This window comes from Carassius auratus, unplaced genomic scaffold (assembly GCF_003368295.1).
Source record: "Carassius auratus strain Wakin unplaced genomic scaffold, ASM336829v1 scaf_tig00215652, whole genome shotgun sequence".
Lineage (NCBI taxonomy): Eukaryota > Metazoa > Chordata > Actinopteri > Cypriniformes > Cyprinidae > Carassius > Carassius auratus.
In genome coordinates this window covers 172,556-197,504 of record NW_020528182.1, presented here as the reverse complement: position 1 = coordinate 197,504, position 24,949 = coordinate 172,556, and the positions used below count along the sequence as shown (strand labels likewise).

General features: G+C 37.7%; 1 protein-coding gene across 1 annotated transcript in view; it reads right to left on the bottom strand.

The window, feature by feature from the left end:
- Nucleotides 1-24,949, bottom strand: part of LOC113095292 (AP-3 complex subunit beta-1-like) — a 52,555-nt gene that overhangs the window by 15,018 nt on the left and 12,588 nt on the right. The window contains exons 7-23 of the mRNA XM_026260868.1: nt 22,409-22,591; nt 21,929-22,078; nt 20,150-20,247; nt 20,007-20,061; nt 19,134-19,205; nt 18,964-19,026; nt 18,659-18,791; nt 18,056-18,165; nt 17,785-17,961; nt 17,530-17,716; nt 14,517-14,647; nt 14,210-14,357; nt 13,973-14,132; nt 11,635-11,818; nt 11,493-11,535; nt 8,478-8,581; nt 924-1,152 (exon numbers count right to left, since the gene is read on the bottom strand). Of these exons, the coding sequence (XP_026116653.1) occupies nt 924-1,152; nt 8,478-8,581; nt 11,493-11,535; nt 11,635-11,818; nt 13,973-14,132; nt 14,210-14,357; nt 14,517-14,647; nt 17,530-17,716; nt 17,785-17,961; nt 18,056-18,165; nt 18,659-18,791; nt 18,964-19,026; nt 19,134-19,205; nt 20,007-20,061; nt 20,150-20,247; nt 21,929-22,078; nt 22,409-22,591 (2,227 nt within the window). The remainder of the gene's footprint in view (nt 1-923; nt 1,153-8,477; nt 8,582-11,492; nt 11,536-11,634; nt 11,819-13,972; nt 14,133-14,209; nt 14,358-14,516; nt 14,648-17,529; nt 17,717-17,784; nt 17,962-18,055; nt 18,166-18,658; nt 18,792-18,963; nt 19,027-19,133; nt 19,206-20,006; nt 20,062-20,149; nt 20,248-21,928; nt 22,079-22,408; nt 22,592-24,949) is intronic.

Sequence of the window (24,949 nt, the reverse complement as noted above, 5' to 3'; positions counted from 1 at the left end):
GCTGCATTAATACGGACTGAAGGAGGGAGAATGTGAAAGTGTGTGTGTGTGTGTGATGGAGAAGTCTCAGCTGGGCAGTCTGAATCATAACTAATATTTATTCATGCCTAAGACAGCTGTATTCTATATTATTAAACACTCTCAAATGAATTGGGTGACCTTCTTGAATTTTACAAAATCTGTTTAACTGATTTGAAGTTGACATGACAATCAGAGAAAGAAAAATTAAACTACAGGGATGGCAAAATAACCAATGTATGTATGTATAAATAAACAAACAAATAAATAAATATATGAAAAAAAATTAATAGCAAAGTATGAAATAATAATAATAATAATAATAATAATAATAATGTACAACAACAATTATAATTGAAATAAATAAACAATGTAAAAAAACATCCATACTTAAAATAGATACTTAAATGTAGAAAACAATAAATCAAAACAAATCACTAAACAATTATTGTAACAATAAAAACTATTTAAAATAAATAAATGTGATGCAAAAATAAATGATAAACAAACAAACAAACATTAATTGTAAAAAAAAAATAAAAAATACTACAATTAAAACAAAACAAACAAACACATAAATACCCAAGGCAAATAAACTGTAAATAAATAAACACTCAATGTAAAAACAACTATAATTAAAATAAATAAAAAATTAATTACTGCCCAATAAAACAATAAGAATACCCAAAATAAAAACAAAAACTATGATTAAAAGGAATTAAAAATAAATAAATATTAAATAAGTATTAGTTGTAAAGTCAGTGCTTATATTGATAAACATGGTTGTTCATATTTTAATGTCCTCACAGTTGTGCCAATTTCACAATTCAAACGCTATGACCCCTTCGCATTACACATTCACAGCTAGTCCTGTTAAACTCCATTTATTGTCGTGTTAAGCTCACCGATAGCGTTAAAGCGGTGGATGTTTTGTCCGGTTGAACTCTTCTCAGAGATGTGGATGTTCTCCAGGGCTTGGTCACTACTGTTGCTTAGCGTCAGCTGCAGGGATACCATGCTGTTGCCATAGATACAGGGCTGCCGGGTGAAGCGGTACTGGCCTGACAGACCTTTACCCGTCATCCTGTGGAGCAGCTCATGGGAGGTTTCCGGCACAAACACGGGAAAACTCGCCTGCAGGGAGACATGCACATGCCAAGATATGGAGTCAAACTGACAAGCAAGAAATACACAAAGATGGAGATGAAGAGAATACATGCAGTAAGAAATGGAAAAGAACAAAATATATTTAGTCATTATGACCAGCAGAATTTGTGAATTTGTCTGCATAATTTGTGGTGGTAAATAACTAATAATTAAGACTATGGTTGTGTTGCTTTATTCTTAAACATGTTGATCAAAATTTATTTTGTCTGACAACTCTCAATTTAAAACAACCTTTTCTTTTTGACTCTTTTCATTATAAGAGTCTTTACTGTCACTTAGATCAGTTTAATGCATCTTTGCTATTTCTTAAAAAAATAAAAATCTTTCCAACCTCAAACTTTAGAATGGTAGTGTACAATACTGACCATCATAGCAGTTCTCGGCCATAACAAAATAAACATCTGCTATCATATCAGCAAAAACGTCTCTAATGGTACATCCCTTATTACACTAGTTTGCTTCAACAATATCACTGTAATGGCCCAAAGAAAAGAAAGGCCAAGGGTCATGCCTGAATTGCATACTGTGACAGCGGCTGCCATCAATATGACGAGTGTGGAAAGACCACTGATGTCTCAATGCATTACTCCTGACTCTCTGGATTCTCTCTAGCTCGTGTGACAGTAGAACAGATCGGTGGCTGATGGCAGTTTTCTGGCTCTACACTGCACTCCTGAACACCTGGACAGGGATGACATTTCTGCCTGCAATTTATTTGTTGGCTGTGGCTCGGTCTTCAACACCAGTAATCCCTCCAAGATATGGATTCCATCTGCAACCCAGCACTGGAGTTTTTGTTTTGTTTCATATAGTGATGAGAGGTGTTATGATAGCTAAAAATAGTGAAGTACCTCAAAGCTCTGTTTGTGGACCGGTAATGTTTTCACTGCTCAGTTCTGAATGCTTTAACATTGTTACTACATACTAACAAAACAACAGCAGGTCAAATCAAGTTTTTTTTTTTTCTTTGGAGTTGGAATTAACTTTGGTAAAATTGGTTAAATAGAGCTGAAAATAAAACTATATATTCATATTAACAGCTAAAACAGTATCCAATTATGCAATTTAACCGATATTTTTATTACTAGACATAATATTGAAAACTTTAATATAATAGTTCTACCAATTATATTTAAATATTAATATTACATATTATTACATATAAATAAATATCAAATTATTCATATAGTCATAATACATTATTTTAATATTAATAATATAAAACTTTATATTTTGGTAATTGATATTATAATACTAAATAATATAATAAAAATATATAGTTAAATAATATTAAATTATAAATACAATCATAAAACTGTTAAATATAATGTTAATAATATTACAAAATTTTGATTGGTGATATTAAATTATGACCATTAAAATTATTTTGGTACATATGAAATTATTAATATTACTATATTATATTATTATTATTATTATTATATTATTTAGCAAAATATTTAATAAAACAAACAATGGTGGGCAAAATGTAAAAATAAACCAACATTAAATATGAATTATGAATTTTATATATAATATTAATATTATAAAACATTTAGATAAATTATATTATTCATGTTAAATCAAATAATACAGATAAATATTACATTATTAATGCAATCATATTACATGTAACATATAATGTTAATAATATAAAATACAAAATGTTTATTTGATATTAAATTATTATTTAAATTAAACTTTACAATTATTAATAATATTAAATGATGTATCAAACATAAAATTATTTATCAAAATAATAAATAACAAACAAACAAAAGGTAGGGTATATGTAGAAACGAGTGAATGATGGGCGTCCGAATTCTGTGGATATTTGCAGAGCTTCTGTACGGGCCTGCACATCACCTACAATCACCATGACGGACGGCGCAACCGAAACTAGACAAACCACAATAAATTTGGTTTGAAAACCTGACAGTATGAATGAGTTGGTTTATCTGAAACAGTAGCGTTACATAAAAGCAGCAGTTACATGCAGCTGAAAGCACCTTCAGATGTGTCATATCCTTTTTTAAGCTTCCTACAAAAACACACACACACACACACACACACACACACACACACACACCATAAATTTACAGCCATGCTTTTGGAGGTGTCAAGCCGGTCTGTGTTGATAAAAGTAGCAGTAATGTTTACAGCGTCAGATTTACCACACAGAAACTGTGGCCACCGTTTCATGATAACCGCTCCTGTCTGTGTCCTCAAGGACCGGACGAGCCAATATACAACACATCGCTTATGATCACCAATATAACACACACACTTCACATCCTATAAAGTGGTCAACTCCGCTGGGCGGTGGAAGAGTAAATAACCGAAAGAAAAGAGTAACCTTGACCGCAGCGTCCCACACACACACACATTTGGACACATCTCCCGTGTGAAGGGGAGCTTGATTGAGGGGCTCTATTATGGATGAGCTTAAAGGAAACCTCAGTGATGGATGACAACTCGCTCTAGTCACCTTCACATATCCCAGCATCCTCTGTGTCCAGCTGCCACCCAATTCTGCTGACAGTCGACAAACCCATCCGCTGGCCGAGATAAAGATGGAGAGAGAGAGAGAAAAAGAAACCAGAGGAGGGAAAAGAAGGATAAACGCAGGACTGGAGGACATACAGCAGACAGAATTAAAAATCTATTTTCTATTGCTGTTTGAAATCCAATTCATTTGTTTATGAGACTGTCCGTACGAGAAAAATGTCATTTGGCGAGGTGTGTAAGAGCATCGATCCTGTCAGATGTTAAAAGTCAGCGTGATTAATATTAAAGGCTGTGAAATAAGAGTAAAGGAATCTGAGTGAGTTTCTTTTGTGTACAGAAGATCAAACGTCTAACATTGTGTTTTGTGGCTTTTTAAAAATAAAAAAAATCGGGTAACGGATCAGTCACAAGAACTAAAATTGAAATCAAAATATGGTTCAGTATGCTTTTTTAAATCTCAAAAGACTGCGACTCAATTAAATAAGTACACAGTGTGACGGGTGTTTCAGATTGAAGCGCATCACTGTGTTCATTTACACACGAGCAGCTCATGATCCCGTGCTTTTAGCATCTCAAATCAACTCGGGTCACAATGAATACTGCAAACTCCATGTGCTTAAAATCCATTTAGGAATGAAAGGTTTACCAGGTTCACTTTATTTTCACATTAGCATTATTTAAAAAAAAGATTTTGTGAACAGATTACAGTATTTCACCAAAATTGTAATGAAAAGCTAAGTAAACTTACTGTCAACTAAACACAGAAACAAAGATCTCTCAACATGATTGCACCAAAATAAAAGCTCAAGGGTTTAACTCTTGAGAGAAGTATACAACAATTAAAAAACTAAACAAAAATAATTAAGATAAATCATGGAATGTTAATTTTATTTTACAGTTTAGATGTATTCAAATAGTTTTCTTCTTGAACACATCAGCGTGAATCACTTTCACAACTAGGGCTTTTAGTCTGTGTGATTTTAGCAGTTTTTATTAATATTTAGAATTTAAAAATTCTCTGTTTTAATTTTAAATGCAGTTTTGTTATTTTGTTCAGCATTTTTGTCATGTTAATTAGTTGTTGTCTATATGATATGTCTATATAGCTTTATCTTAATTTTTATTTCAGTTTTAGTTTCAGTTATTTAGTACATCATGATAAACTAAATAAATATTTGAAATGTTGCTCTGGCAACTTTTTTTCCACATATATTTTATTTTACTTAATGTTTATTTTATTTGATTTTTTACGCTTTTAGTTTTAGTTAACCATAATAACCCTTTTTTGAGTCCACTTTAAAGTCTAGATCAACATCAATGCAAATACTGTTTAATTCTGTTCAGTTTGGTCACTCAAAAGCGGTTACACTCTCTATTTTGCTCTCAAAGTTCATCATACTGATGCATTTAACTTAAAAACAAATAAATAAATAAACACATATGTGACCTTGGAGCACAAAACCAGTCTTAAGTTGCACAGTTATATTTGTAGCGATAACCAAGAAATACATTGTATGGGCCAAAATGAAAATTTTTTCCTTTATGGCGAAAATCATTAGGATATTAAGTAAAGATCATGTTCCATGAAGATATCTGGTAAATTTCCAACCGTAAATATATCAAAACTTCATTTTCAATTAGTAATGTGCATTGCTAAGAATTCATTTGGTTTGATTTTCTCAATATTTCGATTTTTTTTGTACCCTCAGATTACAGATATTCAAATAGTTGTATCCCGGTCAAATATTGTCATATCCTAACAAACCACATATCAATGGAAAGCTTATTTATTCAGCTTTCAGATGATGTAACCGATGCAAAAAACAAAACAAAAAAACACTGGTCTTGACTGGTTTTGTGGTCCAGGGTAACATAAATTGATTTATATAAATCATACCCATGGACCCCTCAAGAAGACAAAGGTCCACCCAACCATAGGCTCACAAAATCCTGTGCGAAACACTAAACCATGTATTTCAAACACACAACCAAAAAACAAGTTAAATGTGTCCAACGTAAAGCACATGTGACTGACAGCACGATTCGGTGTCTCCACGTGCGTTTCGTCTTTGCTGCTGAGTCATAATGAGGACGGCACTGAGCGTGCTCCGAGAAGAACGGGGTCACCGCAGCAACGCCGGCCGGCTGATGGGCACCAAATGAACAAATTATGACGCGGCCCCCAGATTGTGATGGGGTCAAACGCCCCCCACCCCGCGCTCAGCCCGCGCTCGCCCTCGTTCGCCCTACACTGACACTTCAATTTCCCTCCGAAGCCCCAGTTCGGCCCCCATTCGCCCCGCGCTAATTATGAATGAAAAGTTATCAGCCGGCTCCCCCGGCGCACGCTTAAACAGTATTTCAGAGCAGATCCGCACGTCAAAATGTTATTAGAAACGCGAGGAGCCGAGGCAGATAGTTTGCACGCTGACCCCAGATCAGCTAAATACCGCTGCTAACCGTCCCAGAATGCATCAGAGTGTCTCTCTATTTCACACACCGTTATTTCATCTGTACCCATGCTGGCCAAAGTCACACACACACGCACACAGCCGTGTCATATGAATATATTTTCATACATCTGCATGCACGCTGCTGAGAAAGACCAGCTGTGTGACGTGACACGCCATAATGAATGCCCGCGTTTGAATGCATGTATGTGCGAGCGAGAGAGATGAGGTTTATCCACCGTGACTAAGATTATAGCGGCCTGTAATGTATTTATGCATAGCATTGACTTTAAATAAGCCCTTTCTCTTTCTCTCAATCTCACCCTTTATTTCAGCTCTGATTAGCCTGCCCGCCGAGGCTCGTGGGTAGTATTCTAATGACCTGTGCCTAACAGCTTCTAGCTGCGCAGTGGCCCGGGCCTGACGAGCCTGTCAATCAAAGCGGCAGCGCTGACACCCGCTCAATGCACCGATACAGGTCACAGGGGCAACCCTGCAGTGATGGACAGGAGGAGAATAGGAATTCTGACAGATGGAGGTTGGAACCTATCGGAAGTTTAAAAGTTTTCTCAGACGAAGGGATATCAAGGATCGTGTGTTATCAGCAATCAGAGTTCATCCACAGCGCTGTCAGCAAGATGTCTGCAGTTTAACAGCATGCTCATATACTCAAAAGTAATAAATCGCTATGACCTTTGCATGCTTTTTGGTGCATTTTGAACAATATTAGAATATAATTATATTAGAAATAGAACAGGAAACTGGAAAATACTATAGAACGAATCAGGAAATGTATTATTATATGATATAATATAGTGTTTTCAAAAGTAACAATGTCAGGTCAGAAATAAAAAATGTAATGATACCAGCATGTCTCACTAGCATTTTGAGCGCGGTACTTCAGTAAAAGTCAGAAATGTGACAAACAAAATTAAAAACGTATTTTTCACATCATGGAATCAGAAAGTTAGATATCCCTTAAAATTAATACGGAGCAATTCCACAACTCACTAAATCACTAAAATGTGCAATTTTGTTTCTTTTAAGAAGAAAATGGCAGATAAATTATTGTAAAGTCATAATAATATCCAATCAATTTTAAGCTCTTTAAGAACAAACAGTCAATTGGCAAGTCTGTTTTGTTAATCTGACATTAACCAGTTCCTAAAATATCAGTCCAAATGTTTTGGACCGGTTTAATGGTAGTCTTCACTCACAATAATTACTTCAGGTCTACTAAAATGATTAGTAAGCAACAAAATAAATAACTATCTAATAACATTAAATTATTATTATTGTTGTTTTAAAGAAATGCATTCTTTTATTCAGCAGGGATGGATTAAATTGATCACAAGTGAGAGTAAAAATATATATATATTACAAAATATATATATATTGCTTTGGCCTTTCTGTTCATTGAATCCTGGAAAAAAAATATCATGTTTTTCACAAAAATATTTAACAGCACAACTGTTTTCAACACTGATGATAATTATAATGTAAATGACAGAAGATCATGTGACACTGAAGACTAGAGTAATGATGCTGAAAATTCAGCTTTACATCATAGGAATAAATGACATTTTAAAACATATTCAGATAAAAAAAAAAAAAAACACTTATTTTAAATTGTAATATTTTCACAATACAATAAGATCAAGGTCCAGAACCCACTAAGAATCTTTTGGTTGAAATATGACAGCAGTGCAGGTCTATAAACGTGTATAGTGTGTGTGTTATTATCGGGGGGGTGTCTGTGGGCCGCTGGGATATTACAGTTCATGTGTCAATCCTAAAAGAGGCAGACACAGATAGTATTTGAGAAGAAATGACCACACATGCTTCATTCATCTCTTACTGACATCTCTCCCTCCCTCTCGCTCTCTCGACATCCCTCTCTCCCTGACACAGGACTCTCACGGGAGAGGAAGGAGCCGTCATACTGCGAAAGGTCAACAATCACATACGCTGACAACACACACACACACACACACACACGCGCGCTGGACGCACACAGGAGGAGAAGAAAGAGGGAAGACAATGAAAAATCAACCTATAATACAACAGCACAAAGAAACAAAAGAACATAGAAGACTTCTAGATGGACACAAACAAAAGACTGGAGGGGAAATGATAAAAAGGAAGCGGTATCTAGAGGATTATGTACAGTCTGCCTGACATTTGTACTAAGTAAACCCAAACAGCCTCAATATATAAGTACATATTTAGTTTAGCAAGCATTTTATACAAACAACTCAACTCACAGTATTCTAGATAGCATTATTATAACATCAACACAAAGTCATATGAACACATGCACACACACACACACACCTGTAGGGCCGATGTGGTGGGCGAGATCAAGAGTCCTTGCAGGTCAGACAGCAGATTAGGTGACAGGATGGAGCTTTTGGGTGTAGTGACCGGTGCAGGTGAGACTGTCAAACAGAACAAGAACAACAGAATTAAAACCCAGGCCCATGTATTAATACTTTCATTGGTCCTGTTCTAAAACCTAACTAGAGAGCATATTAAAACATCTAAAGCTGTTCCAAACCATTTCTGAACCATTTACGTCATGATGAGGAAAAAAATATAATGTAAGTCACACTGGACTATAAATCGCATTTATTTAGAACCAAGAACCAAGAGAAAACATTACCGTCTACAGCCGCGAGAGGGCGCTCTATGTCTTCAGTGTAGACTACAGGAGCACGGAGCAGCATAGAGCGCCCTCTGGCGGCTGGAGACGGTAATGTTTTCTCTTGGTTAGTTTCTCTTGGTTAATTTCTCTTGGTTAATTTCTCTTGGTTCATGTCATTAATTTTGATAAATAAGTCGAACCTGACTATAAGTCGCAGGACCAGCCAAACTATGAAAAAACTGTGACTTATAGTCCGGAAAATACGGTACTTTAATGAAGGAATGGAGTAAATACCATGCAGCATTGTGAATGAAAACTCAAAAAATAGGGACTTAAAAGGGGTTAGTTCACCCAAAAATGAAAATTATGTCATTAATGACTCACCCTCATATCGTTCCAAACCCGTCATTTAACTAACTATCAATTTAAAATGGTTGTTTATACATATTTAAACAATGTATTTTAAAGGTATTGCAAAATATGCATGTGCATATACTGTGTATATATATATATATATATATATATATATTGTCACGGGAGGAGCACAAGACAGACACAGTGGGCGTGGCGTCAGGCCTCGGAGAGGCTTTTATTAACAGAAATCATAAAACAAAGGGAATAAAAGTGGCCAAAGGGGGAAAGTGTCCAAAATAACAGGGAATCTGGTGTCCTCGTCGTGCTGCGGGATTTGTGTAGGTCGGGCAGTGTTCATCAAGGAAGGGTCCAGGCAAGGGGCGGAGTCCGGCGGCCGCACGCGCTCCCCTCCTTGGTCCGGGGCGCGAGGGGCGGCGGCTTCTCCTAGCGGCCGCGTCTCTCTCGTTGGCCGCGGCGCTGGTAGGGGATGGACGGCCCGGCATCCTGGCCCGTCGGCCGTGTATACGGGTGCGGTTCCCATCCGGATCGCGGGTCCGGCAGCTCACGTCTTGGTGGCGCGGGAGTCCCTCAACGCACCCTTCCTGGACCCACGAGGACACCAGTGTGCATGCACGGGGAAGAGACCGGTCTCCTGAGGAGAGGCGCGTTGGGCTTTTAAACAGCGGCGGTAATGAGGCTCCACTTCCTTCAGGTGTGCCCCATCACACGCCGCCAGCCCTGACTCGTCCAGCGCCCCTCCTCTCACACACCCACTCCAGTCGGGAGCCTGGTGAAGGGCGGCGATTTAGGACGGGGTGCCGGTGACAATCAGGGAGGAGGCAGCTGACTCGTCACATTCCCCCTCCCAAGCGACATCCCCGTCCCCAGGGCGCCACCCACACGGGAGTGCTACCATCCTCAACCAGGCTCCAAACGGTCGGAGTGGGCGGGGCTTCCTCTCCGGGCGGTCCTCCCTCTCGCAGCGCACCAGAACAGGGACAGAGAAACCGGGTTTTAGTGACAGCCTCAACCAACCACAGGGTAAAATGACAATGAAAAAGTCACTTACCCCTTGTGTGGCTGGGAGGCTGTCCCCAGTTTTCCTCCGTCCCAGTCTGGGTTCTCACGAACGTTTGCAAGCGAGAGGGGGTGACGTCACCAGACGTTTCCCAACTGCGCTGTCTAGGCTCCGCCTGCCCGCATTCTCCACCAGAGTCACGGGAGGAGCACAAGACAGACACAGTGGGCGTGGCGTCAGGCCTCGGAGAGGCTTTTATTAACAGAAATCATAAAACAAAGGGAATAAAAGTGGCCAAAGGGGGAAAGTGTCCAAAATAACAGGGAATCTGGTGTCCTCGTCGTGCTGCGGGATTTGTGTAGGTCGGGCAGTGTTCATCAAGGAAGGGTCCAGGCAAGGGGCGGAGTCCGGCGGCCGCACGCGCTCCCCTCCTTGGTCCGGGGCGCGAGGGGCGGCGGCTTCTCCTAGCGGCCGCGTCTCTCTCGTTGGCCGCGGCGCTGGTAGGGGATGGACGGCCCGGCATCCTGGCCCGTCGGCCGTGTATACGGGTGCGGTTCCCATCCGGATCGCGGGTCCGGCAGCTCACGTCTTGGTGGCGCGGGAGTCCCTCAACGCACCCTTCCTGGACCCACGAGGACACCAGTGTGCATGCACGGGGAAGAGACCGGTCTCCTGAGGAGAGGCGCGTTGGGCTTTTAAACAGCGGCGGTAATGAGGCTCCACTTCCTTCAGGTGTGCCCCATCACACGCCGCCAGCCCTGACTCGTCCAGCGCCCCTCCTCTCACACACCCACTCCAGTCGGGAGCCTGGTGAAGGGCGGCGATTTAGGACGGGGTGCCGGTGACAATCAGGGAGGAGGCAGCTGACTCGTCACAATATATATATATATATAAATTATTTTAAGAGTGTAGGGAAACTGATCTATTATATAATCCATAGTGCTTCATAAAGGATGGAGGGGGGTAAAAAGTTATTTGCAGAATCATGGGTAATGAAGTTTTTCACAAGAAATTATTCTATTAAACAAGATTATTTTAAAAATAAGTTGAAATAATGCAGACAGATGGCTTCAACAGAAGCCTATACCACTAATTAACAAGCTCAAAGTAGATGTGTCTTTAAAGTTCTAGTTATTGCTCTAGTTCTTGTTATTGTTATAAAGTTTTTATTCAAAATCAATTCCCCTAGGAAGAAAATGAATAGGTTTTTTACTTCAGAAACCACTATGTAGATGGTGGGCAGGTCACTGGAGTTTGGAAAAGAGCTATTCATTATATATCACAAAAGAATAAAACCAAAATCATAAAAAAAAAAACTGAGTAAGCAACTCACAGTCATCCAGATCAAGCAGAGACACTTCCTTCTTCTCAACTTGCTGAAAAGAAACATTGATGCCAGATGTTACACACGCAGAATAATATACAGCAAAACTTCACACTCAGGAAGTGTGTTTGTGCTCTGTTGTACTTCTCACCTTTATGACTGCTTTAGACTGGACAGGTTTAGGCTTTGTGTTTTTCTTTTGATCTGTTCCCGAGTCTGAATCCGAATCCAGTTCTGATCCGGATTCAGACGAACTCTCAGACGAGGAACTCTCAGAGCCCGATTCACTTTCGGATCGGGATTCAACCTTCACAGCATTTCCATTCTTCTGCTTCCTGTTGTAGTCACACACAGACACAGAAACAACTGAACTATTTGAGTTTACTAACTAAATGAATAACTGCAAATCAACCTACATCCAGTAAACACACCTACATTTATAACCTTCCTTTTAAGAGTTTCTTAGGCACTGAAAACTACAATCAATTATGTAAAAACACGTTTAAATCTTAACTCCTGGGTCTTTTTTTGACAACCTGAAAAACTGTTAGACAATTAGACATTACTAAAGAACATTTCAATATTCAAATATCAAAAGGGACGTCGTTTGATAGAGAGAGAGAGCACAAGAGAAAAAGCTGGCTAAATTAGCGGAGGGAAAAAATGTCTGTGTAATTGTGAGACGATTAGATGGATTCGTTTGGCCTTTGGATTTCATTTGCTCAGAACATGTGATACACACACGAACACACACACACACACACACATACAGGCTATCTAACTGAAGTGTGCACAGTTCAACGGCAGCATTAAAGCAGGTTGTGAGTGTGTATTAATGAGAGCATTTCACGGTAGTTGAGGATGTGGGAGAGAGCCTTAAGTCATTCACAATAATGACAGAACAGCAAACAAAACAGGCAAAGAGTGCATCGCATACACACACACATGCGTGAGTGTGTGTGTCTATTAGCTGCTTAATTACCGCCTCTAATAAAGGCAGCAGGGTCAACTACAGAAACGTTACATCACAATAATTAACAGAGCAAACTGTGTGTGGATTGGACGAATTCATCATGTTTGTGTGTTTTTATGCCTTGCAAATGTAAACATTTAGATTTATGTGGTGAACTAAACATATTCTTTTTAGCAAAATTGCAAAAGGGACTTTTGATAACTTTGGAAGCATCTGTAAAAATGGGTTCCAAAAAAAAAAATGGTGAAATAAATGATTTGCATTGGATGCCATTGATTCATAAAACAAAATGTGCATTTATGAACTTACAGCTTTTACTGAGTTGCATTAAAGCTACTCCGTTCACAGATATCTCTGTATTTTGAAAGTTAAGCAAACTAAAAATGCAATGAAAAATATAAATGTTAATTCTGGCACATAAAAATGCATTGCTAAAAATAAAATGCATAGCTTCTTTGTGGTGGGGTCAGTGAAAACATTAAATTACTGAGAATAAAAACCTAATTGTTGAGGCCTGGCGAGTGTGAACGAGAGAAAGAGAGAGAGTGTGTGACTGTGTGCATATGAACAGATGGAGGGGGATATTATTGGTGCCACATTTTATTAGTCACGTTTTATGCAGCAGCATACACAATGACACAAACACACACATTGAACACACAAATAATTTACCTCCTGCACATATATAAAACCCAAGTTGTACACGGTTCATCCATTTGTGTGCACACTTCAACAAAACCCCCGTATATGCAGATAAGATGACCAAAGTCAATCTCACATACCATCTGTCTATATATTTATGGCACATACACACTTCAAAATAGGCAACAGCATGTAAAGCAAGTATGAAGCACTGGAATTCAGACCACCTACTTTCTCAGTAGAGTTCGATGGGTGTTTAGCAAACATGCATGACCTTTAATGAAGGTTTATGCCTATGTGATTGATTAATGTATCAATTTAAATGAAGAATGCTGGGTTGGACATAAATATGAATGGATGATTTCTAAAATACAATGCAGTTGGGAAGTTTGGTGTTGGTAAGACTTCTGAATGTTTTAAAACGTAGTCTCTTTTGCTAATGAAGACTGACAAAACTACAGTTAAACAGTACCATTGTGAAATTTTACTACAATTCAAAATAAGTGGTTTCTATTTGAATATATTGTAAAATGTGATTTATTTCCGTAATGTAAAGCTGTATTTTCAGCATCATTCCTGCAGTCTTCAGTGTCCCATGATCCTTCAGATATCATTCTAATACGCTGATTTGGTGCTCAAGAAACATTTCTTATTTTTTATCAGTGTTGAAGACAGTTGTGCTGTTAAATGTCTTCATGGAAGATGTGATGATTTCCATGATGCATTTTAAAAACCGCTTATTTAAATTTGTCAGGATTTAAAAACTGCAGGGAATTTCTTTTGAAAGAATGAATGTGATTGGTCAGTGGGATACAAAGCAAGGTCATGATTGCTTAATTTAAATGAGGTCTTTTACACTGTGTGGGACCATTACCTGTCTTTGCTGTCCGGTTTCTGCTGTTGTAGTTTTTTGTTTTTTAGAGTTTTCTTCTTCTTTTCTGAGTCTGATTCACTGGAGCTCTTCTCCGATTGGCTGGAGCTGCTCCTGTTTGAATCTCCGCTGTTCTCCTCGCTCTCAGACTCACTTGCTGATTCTAAATGCACACAAATACAGGTCAAGACAAGCCTCAGATTTGCCAAAACACAAACCAATCCAAAGCTCATGTTTTACCTTCACTGCTGCTGTTGCTACTGTCTTCACTACTGCTTCCCTCTTTCTCCTCCTCTTCTTCTTCTTCTTCCTCTGAATCAGAGTAGAACTTCTCATGTGATTTGGCAGGTTTGGATTTTCTAAGTGCAGGAGCTCCAGCCTCTTTCACCTGCCCCAGTCAAACACAAAGAGGAAATGAGGTCATAATAATGTGAGACTTGGCAACATCACTGCCCTGTGAGTGAACTGTACGTTAAGGCCATTTAAAATTATAGATATAAGATATTTTTATCACTATCTTAAAAAAAAAAAGACAAGGGAGTCTTACCGGTTCTACTACCTCCACATTTCTCACTGATTGGTCAGGAGCGACAGCCGGCCAATCAGAAAGCTCCAAGTATCCACTAGCCTGAGTATTGAGAGTATGAGAGAGTGTGCCAAGCTGAAACCGGTCCCGATCTAAAACGAACAAAAGAGGACAACTGAGAATCAGGTGAGTAAATGTATGTTAATGCCCTCAAATATGATGCAATTTCATGGCGGCTGAAAACCTGTAAGGTTTTATTATCAATGCAACGCCACAAACATCCCTTTAATGGTAAAAGTAAGATAAGATCATTCAAAAAGTACAAGTTTAATAATTTTTTTAATTTAAAATAATTTGTAAATTTAAAATTTTAGATTATTTTTCTAAAGACACTGGCATTGTGAGATTAATCGCAAATTATTATATTCTATTTACAAAAAAAAAAAAAAAAAAAAAAACAAGTGTCAATTTAAATATTTAGTAAATATTTTCCAGATAATATCAAACATATTTTTTTTTTTTAACTTTAAATACATTATTAATATAATAATATTAATTATAATATTTCATATTATATTATGGATGTAATCATGTATATAATTATAAATAATGTATAATAAATTAGATTCAGCATTATTGTCATTGTATATTTATCACAAGATATATACGATTCTACAGTAATCTACTCCAATATAATCGAATAAATATTCAGCAGCATCATAAAAGTGCCATAAAAAGTTTGAAAAATGTTTTGCTATGCAAAACTAACAAACTAAGTTCTTCTAGTTTATGCCTCTAATTCTGGATATGACTGTACTTCTTTGTCATAATAAACAAAAAAGCAATAAGTGTCTGCACAGGCCTTCAGGAGACGTGCTGGGTAATTGACATTAAACTGGCAGAAATGCCACGGCATTCAGGTCTGCCCACGTGCCCTTCTCACAATATGCTGGTTACATCCCATAATAACCAAGGTATATGAACGCATAATCACTCCGGCTCTGCAGAATATGAACATTAGCGAAAAACACCACTGCACACCACTAGCGGATCTAAACCACAAATATTAAAAATGACAGCAGTTAAGTGTCTCGCAAATGTTAAAGGGTAAATTTATACCGCATTAATGAAATTAAGATTAATGGCTGTATGTTTCAGTATACTAATTTATTTTAATCTATACAGTAACCATAGGGACAATCATGAAATCATTGTATTAAAGCAAGAAACCGGAGCACAGATTTGAGATCAGTAGATTAGCAACAGCCCACTTGGACGATTGATGAGTTTTTCAGCTTAAGCCTGACGATTCGCCTTCACCGCAGAGATCATATGTCACAACCTGTGTCTTCACGTGACTTAAAAAAACACACACAAAGACATGCCACTTTGAGTTTCATCACAGCGGAGCATAATCAGCCCTTACAAACTTTATTACCTCCTATTAAGGGCGGGACACACTTTACCAAGCACCGAAAACGATACTCAGCGCAACAAATATTACCCCCAGCGACAGCCGGCATCAATCACACAAAGCACATCCTTCACGCTAAACCCAAATCCATCCATCCGTCCATCCATCCATCCATATATCTACAGGAGCAAATGAGTAACACCCTTTCCTGCTCGAGGGTGTAATTACTCCCGGTTAATTGCAGGTGCAGTGCGTGATCATACAGGAGGTAGTAATAAATCGACGTGTGGGTGTGTGCGGGGCGGACGGGACGCCCAGATTCAACTGTCTGTAATCAAATTATGCAGAATCCAATGATTCAATTCTGCACGGGAGGAACAGAAGGCGAAGCCTACAAATCCATGCCGCTACTCCAGAGAAAAAAAGCCCAGTTCAGAGGCGGGAAAAAATAACTGTGTGCCGCTTGATAGAATCAGTGGCAGAGTTTTTCTGCGTGCTGTATTGATGTTTACGGGTTAGACCTGCTGTCATGGCCTGCGGGGATGAATTCCCATGACAGTGTTGAGTTTTTCAGTTCTGAAGCCCTGCTGGAATGGAAAGATGTGATGAAATAAGAGAAACGGCAGAGAAATCGATGTCAGGAGAACTCTGGAGTTCGTATAGATGTGGTCGTGTCGTTTAGAAAGAGAGCATGACGGAAAACTGACGGCTTTGGATTTTTTTTTTGGTTTTAACATGCAACAAAGCTTTAAACATGAGTGATGCAGCCTAGAAATGACTGACCTGCGGTGGTAACTGAAAAGTTGTAGGTTTGGATCTTGCACAGAATGATTTCAGGCATCCCAACATCTTATGACCACTGAATTTAAATGGCTTGTAAAATCATATATCATATTATATTCACTACAGATACTTTAATTACTCTTGAGTAAAACCAGAGATTATTTATAAGAGACATGCCACTTCCTTAATCCTCAATACAACTATACTGCATTAGGAAAACCCGTAACATCAAAAATGGCGGTTGAATGTACATGTCCCGCCCCTCCCACTGGAAAGCCAATCATCTGCTTTTAACAGTCAAGCCAGGAAACATTTAAGCCTATCGTCTGGTTGCACTGACGCATGCGCACAGTTGAGGTTTTGCGACAGCAGAGACGATTTGGCGAGTATAAGTATAACATGTAAGAAAAAGGCATTTTAAACCTTATTTTGGGGCAAAGTCATCAAAAAAAATTTCAGCGATTTTTACCATATTTTAAAAGGACTTTGGTAAAACACTTATATTTGGCACCCTTGGTAAATATGAGCAAATGCGGCTGTGAAAATAAATTTGCATTGTTTATAATTTGATCTTTCATTAAAAAAATATCAAATCACAAAATTCTAACATTTAATTGAAATGAAAAAATTAAATTGGTGGGGAAACACAAATTAAAAAACACATTGGAGAAATGCATGTTGGCCCTGATTATTGGCACCTCTACAAATTCTTACGAGTAAAATATTTTCCCCCACTTTCCATTGTTTTACTTCAACGTTAGCGTAGAACTTTGTGAATTATTAGTTGGGGGCACTGTAATCACTATAGAAATTGAAATGACGCTTCAAGGTTTTTACCTTTGAAGGCAGACTGCAGGACAGGAGCCGGTTTGGGTGCCATCAGGATGCGGCGAGCGTACTTGCTCAAGGCTCCGCTCTTCTCGTTTGGGACAATCAGCTGACGAATAAACCGTGTTCGGTCTCTGATGTCGTAGTTCTGATCGTACTTCCCCAAGTTCAAAATGTATTGAGTCAGCAATTTAGTCTGTATGACGGAAAGAAAGTGAGGTAAAACACAATCTGATTTCTAAAACAAGTCTGATTTGATTTTACCTGTTTGGAATTGGTCAGGTAGAGTTTGGCAGCAAGGTTGACGATCTGAAGTTTGACAATGTCTTCTTCGTTGGTGAAGGTCTTGGCCATCTTTCGCAGGACGTCTGGGGCAATTTTAGGCACGTGTTCACAGTATTCACCCATCAGCCAAAGGATGCTGGCCCTTGCCATCGGGACCTAAAGAGGCAACAGACATTAAAAACACAGTTACATCTATATAAATCACACTATAACACTAAAACAGTTGTGTAATATTGCTCTCGTCTCTCACAGTGATGTTGTCGAAGAGTTTGGCCATGTGTTTGATGATGTCACTATGCTGTGATGGCTGAGTCTGCAGAAGTTTCTTGATGACTACGACGCTTTCAGCAACAACAGTCTCTACAAAGAGAAGAAATGCATGAATACACTGATAATCCAGTATACTATGTCTTTACTGTAGTAACCAGTGTTGAGGAGTGGCTAAGCAGCAACTTAACTACATTTTTGAGATGCTGAATTAATACACACTCTCCTATATGTGATGTCTTCTCTTAAATGTAGCTTTAGTGAGTCATTTTAGTCATCTGATTCATTCAGGCGATTTAGTTAAATCGAATCATTCCTTGTGATCCATTTCGCAGGGAAATGCTGCAGTTTACCATATTTCAGAATTAAATATTTAAGAAACTACATATTAAGCGTTTTCTACTTTTATCAGCTGTGCAGTTTATGTACTTTGTATGTTAAATGCTGTCATCCTTATTGATCTATATTTAATTTTTATATTTAACAATATTAACATTTATATTTTGATTTATGAGTTGATCAAGACATTGAACTTCAAGCACTGTGTCTAATAACTAAACGAGATCTTCAATATGTGTGTGATTACCGTCTCTGTTGGACAGCAGCAGGACCAGGCCGTTGAGGCAGGTGTCTGTCACCTCAGAGATGTTAGTGGCACACCGGCCGATGGCTTGGATGGTGGCCGCCGCGAACGCCTTATCCTGACTCTTCACATATGTCTGGAACACACATATAACTGCTTAAAGCTGCTATTCCTCAGCTGCGTTTCTAAACCTAATGAGCTGCCTACCCAGAAAGGGTTTTGAGGCATCATAGAACTATTCAAACTTCATCTTAAGATTCATCTCAAGAGTTTTCTCCCCCCTTAGATTTAACTCTATGAAGCTTTACCTGGAATTCTCTCAGTATGGTGGAGATGTTTGCTTCATTAGCCAGGTTGGTCAAAATCTCCAGCTGAAGGATTTAAACAAAAGCAAAAAAAAAAAAACATTAGGTAAGCAACAAAACATCAGCAAGCAAGCGGAAAAGACACATGAAGGTACTGTGAGTCAATGCTTCACCTTGAGTGTTTTGATGTGTGTTGCATCTGTAGACCTCACATAGAAGCTCTTCATGAAGGGCTCAAACATCCCCTAAAAAACACAGCAGACATTACCACAGGTCTACCTCAGATACTTTAGATGTTTGTTTTTTAACTGCAGTCTTCACCTCAAGACAAGACTACTCGGATTCTACATCAGTATTTACCATTTACCTCAGAAATGACCCTCACTTTTATACCTACATACTTTTTAACACATGGTTTCTTCAAGATAATCTCTCAGTTTAATTAGACCTACTGTACTCAGATTTTACCTTTTGTATTTATCTCAGGTGACATTCATTTAATAATTTTTTTTATCTCTATATAATTTGCAGTCAGGTTTACCTTAACACTATCTCGCTTAACACTAACTAAATACTTCATATTTTACCTCATGATATATTTCTCAGAATTGAGGCCTACCTCTGATTTCACCTCAGTGTTTACCTCAGATCTTATCTTGAAATTTACTTGATATTTTACCTCATGATTTCTCTAAAATGTGTGGACTACCTCTGATTTGTACCTCTTAATTTACTGTATGGGTTTACTTGATATTTTACCTCAAGATTTTTCTCAGAATTGAGACCTACCTCTTATTCCCACGTCATTGTTTACCTCAGATCTCGAAAATGTATTCTATATTTTACCTCACTCCCTCAGAACTGAGGCCTACCCTTAGATTTTTTACCTCAGAACTTAACTTGCAAGTGACTCCATATTTTACCTCTGAGTTTACCTCAGAATAAGCACTTGAAGTACACAAAGCTGATTCTAAATAATTAACATTGTTCATAACGTGTTCAGATTTCAGGAGAAAAGCAGGATGAATGTTTTGAGGAGTCTGTACCTTTCTCTGAATGGACATGGTGGCGATGTTCTGCAACACAACGTACTGAACTTCCCTAAAAGCGCCGAGAATGAACACAAAAACAGGAATTAGATTGACAGATTTGATCTCCGTCTCCTGATCTCATAGTGTGCATGTGTTACCTGTGGCTCCTCAGGAGCCTCACCAGGGACTTGGTGATGATGTTAAGTTCATGTTTAGGAGCCAAATGCCAGTAGAGCTGAGATACTGCCATCACAACCTGGCAAAAAGAAATGATTAATGTTATTAACAAAGAGCTATGCCTTTAAATGTTAAATGTAAGGTACTTAAAAGCATACTAAGAAACTAAAACACAAAATCATCATGGTTTTTCCATGGTATGTTTTTACAAAGGGAGAGAAAGGTGAAAAAAAAGACGAATGGACATAAAAAGTAGCTTATGAAAGAGAGACAGATTAATGGGAGACGTGGTGGAGAGTCCCAGTGACATGTGAAGTGAGAGAAAGAGAAAGAGGAGGGTTTGAGCGAGGTTGAAAAAGAGATAGATGGTGATAGATTAGGAAGCCTTCAATGTATGTAATGATTTTGTCTTCCCCAAATTACTTTGACCCCAATATATGAACAGGACAGCAGACTTCAACACATCAACCGCTAAAGCAGCAGAGAGAGAGAGAGAGAGAGAGAGAGAGAGAGAGAGAGAGCGCTGATAAAGACAGAGTGCAGACTGAGTCTAGAACAAAGCAGGACAAGTTTTAATCAAAACATATCACACACACAAGTACAAAAAACACACATACACAGAGACCTTGAGCTTCCAGGTTGATGGAGCACTCGAGTCTCCTTGTGTGTGTGAGATGTAGGAGGGAATAACATTTTCTGAGCACATTTTTAAGGCCTAGTGTGTGTAACATGATGGAGTTTGGTCTGATACAGCCTTGGTCCCGCTAACATTCTGATGTACAAAAACACACACTCGCACTTAAACACAAAACACACACTCAGGTGCGTCCTGAAGGCCTTGGCTATTGCTCAGAGTTGAACAGGAATGAGCATAAGAGAGAGAGAGAAAGAGAAAACTGAAGAGTGAAGATGTGTGGGGAAATGGAAATATGTGAGCATCTTAAAGGATTATTACAGATTAAATATGAATTAATAAAGAAAGGTTCACGATAGGCTGAGAATTGTTCATATTTATTTTCATTGTATTTTCTGTTGTTCTGTTTTGTTTAGTTTTTTTTTTTTTTTTTATCATCATTGTTCTGTTTTGATTAATATACCAAAATATTGATTAACTCTTTGTATTTGTATTATGTTTTTTGTCTGTTAATACAAATAAAAAGAAGAAAGGTTGTAACTACTGGCTGAAACCCATCTTACCTTACCTTCTATTTATAATATTTGTTATATTTATATTTAATATTTAATGCTAAATCTATATTAAATTAACATATATTAATAATTATTATAATCATTATTTACTTTAATATTGATATAAGAATATGAAACAATAAGTATTATGATTAATAGTGTTGTATAATAATAAAAAATGTTTATTATTGATAATACAGGCCACTTTAATAATATTTGCTATACTAGTATTTATATAATTATGCCTTTTATATTTTATGCTTGAAACATATTCAATGTAATAGATTAAATGTATCTGTAATAATGATGTAAAAAAATTAATAATAAAGATTTTAATTATTAATAAACATTAAACATATTATATTAACTTTAAAAATATTGATTTAATAATAATAATAACAATTAATAATGCTGTTTCTATATTTAAAATGGCAGAAGTTACTTGATTTTTTAATTATGACAGATTTGCTCCAAGATTATTCCTTTAAACAGAGTGTTGTGTATGTGTGTGTGTGTGTGTGTGTGTGTGTGTGTGTGTGTGTGTGTGTGTGTGTGTGTGTGTGTGTACTCACTGCTGTGTTTCTGCTCTGTAACAGTGGTTTAGTGTTTCTGAGCAGGAGTCTGTGGTCTGGATCCATGATGTACAGATCGGACTGCTCCACTTTCCTTTCCTCCTCTGAATCATAAAACGCTTTCTCACTGTTCTCGTCAAACACAGCGTCCTACAATCACACACACAATTACTGAATAAAAACATCACAAAAATCCAGAGATCATTAAACCAACTCTAAAAATGGTTAAAAGGAACACCAGCAACTTCCTCTTGTGAAACAATCACTACAGTCTACATAACAGCAGTCCCTCCTTCCTACCTGAAACCCTCAATGCTAGCATCGAAAAAGAAAACAAAATGAAAATAGGATTAGTAAAAAATGTTAAGCAGTAATTTTGTGTTCAAATGAAACGACTAATCTTGATAGCAGAGCTTTAAAAAAAAATGAGAAATAATAATTAAATACTGTCTGTGCTTAAACACACTGAGAGTGACTCACTTCTTTCCACGGGCTGACAAACTGTGTCCTAGCGTAGCGTGTCAGCATGTGTATGATGACCACCTGACCCCACTCCTCCACGTCCACCAGCAGGTTACACAGCTTCCGATAGTTCTTATGGATCAGGTCGATCCGGTCCGGACAGACCTCCTCAAACGCCATCACCACGCTGCCGGCCACAAGCTACAAAAAACACAGGACAAACAGCAGCTTAGCCACCCGTTAGAAACCCCTTCAGAAATTCTACATCAGTCTGAAGTGTTTTTTCACTCTGTGGTACACTAGTAAAGTTAAAGAGCCACACAGATGGGAAATCAAAAATGACCTGTATTACAGTGTATGATGTAGCTGTCCATCAGTGTAAACAATGTGCAAAGCAATTAAACACGATTTATAAAGTTATTGGCTTCTAAAGTAAGGAGTCGACTCTGAATCGCTGAAACGAGTCGTTATAGATTTCAAATCTTTTGCCCATCTCTATGTACGTCACTAGGAACACTTTGCATAATAATCTCCGCCTACCATCTTGATAGAAACAAAACTCTGACCTGCAGAGTTTGAAGAGGGTTCATTACCAACTTTATTTAGACCAACGAGCATCTCCAAATCACAACGCGAAGTATGATTATGAAGTTATGTATTTGTTTTCTCCCGAGCGTCTTATCAGTATGTGTGCTGTCTGCAGCCTGTCTGTGCTGATCGTCATGTACGAACACGTCATTAATGAAGTGTAACTCCGTGAATACTCAACGAAGAGACATGAGAGAGATATCTATAGAAAGCTTGACATGTCTACTTTAAAACTAAACAAGTGCTGCCGAAAACAGATATTCTGTGATAAATTAATCCATATGAAAACAACGCAATGTCTGTTTTTCACGTCTCCCTTCGTTATATCTAATGTGACCACGCCCCCGTGCTGAAGCGCTATTCAGATTCAAATTGAAGCGCGGGGCTTGAATACACCCACACAGAAGAAAAAGCAGTGAGACTGTTCAAGTTTTTTATTTTACTGTTTGCTTCGCGGTGAGAGGAATAAGACATAATTCACCCCAAACAGATGCTAACGCATTGTTTACCATGGAGCTGTGTGCGCAACAACCAATCAAAACTATGTCGGTTGACCAATCAGAACACAGTTTGCTACCGAAAGGTGGGGTTTAAGGGAACTGAATCTTTTGAACAGCTTCGTGCAAACCGTTCGGGGATCTCTGAGAATTGAGGTAATTCTAAAATGATATTTTGACAAAATGACAATGTTTTTTAACCTTGGATGGATTTAAACCTAATGTACAGGACTTATAAACAGTGAAGCTTAGAATTTTCATCTTACTGGCTCTTTAAGTTTAGAGTTCTTCATTTTGATTGGTTGTTACATTCCAGGGGAGGTCAATCAACTGATTCGGAATGTTAGTTTAATTCTGAATATTTCATGATTTTTCAATATGAGTGGCCGTTTTACACACAAGAGCATTTTAGGGACAAAAATCTGGAAAATGAGAAACAAATAAAAAATAAAAAAATTATAATAATATTTTATATATATATAGATTCATACTATTATTTATAAAACTAATGATAATTATAACAATAATAAATGTGGTATCAGTGAAATAAATGACTGTTAATGTAAATGTTATTTTGGACTAATTAAATTACATTTTCAATAATTTAATAGTTCAGGCATGAAAAAACAATACAAATTTGCACAAGATCAGACATTTTAAGTTTTTAGATGATAATAATTTATAAGAGAATTAAATGGTTATGAAATAACAAGCAACAATTAATGATCCACTAAAAAACCCGAACTACCCATAAATATTTGTGCACCTGAATGACAAACCAACAGACCAGCGACTCAAACAATCCATTAGAGAAACATTATATTCAAATTATATTGATTTATCTGAGATAAACAAAAATTTAAGTGTATAAACAAACACAATTTAAAACCAAAGAAAAGCAAAACCAAGAAAGCAATAATGTAACATTTTATCTGCACACACATAAACTACATAAATACACACACACACACACACACACACACACACACACACATATATGTATATAAACACACACACACACACACAAATTTTAGTTTTATGCTTCGGTACTCATGTGGAAAGTGTCAGTTTGAATATTGGCTGTTATTTTATTGTAATTCTACCTAACTGAACCTGCTATAAATATATATTACATTTGCATAAACATGAAAAGAAGAACAAAGTCATCTGTACACATTCACTATTACACTGTGTCTAAAGTTATAAAACTGTGGAGACACACACAAACACATGCTGCACACACACACACACCTCTACAGCGTCTGGCCAATTATCACTCACCCGCTTCTCCTGCAGCAACCCTAAAGATGTGCTGGAGGTTTCTAATTGCAAATTAAGCTGATCAGGTTATATATGCGTCGTAATTACAAACCTCAGTGTGGTCTCAAAACAAACAGATGCTTGGAAGATGACAACCTGTTCTGCTTCCCACCGAGCTAATATAACACACCACTCTCACTTTAGACTAATGAAC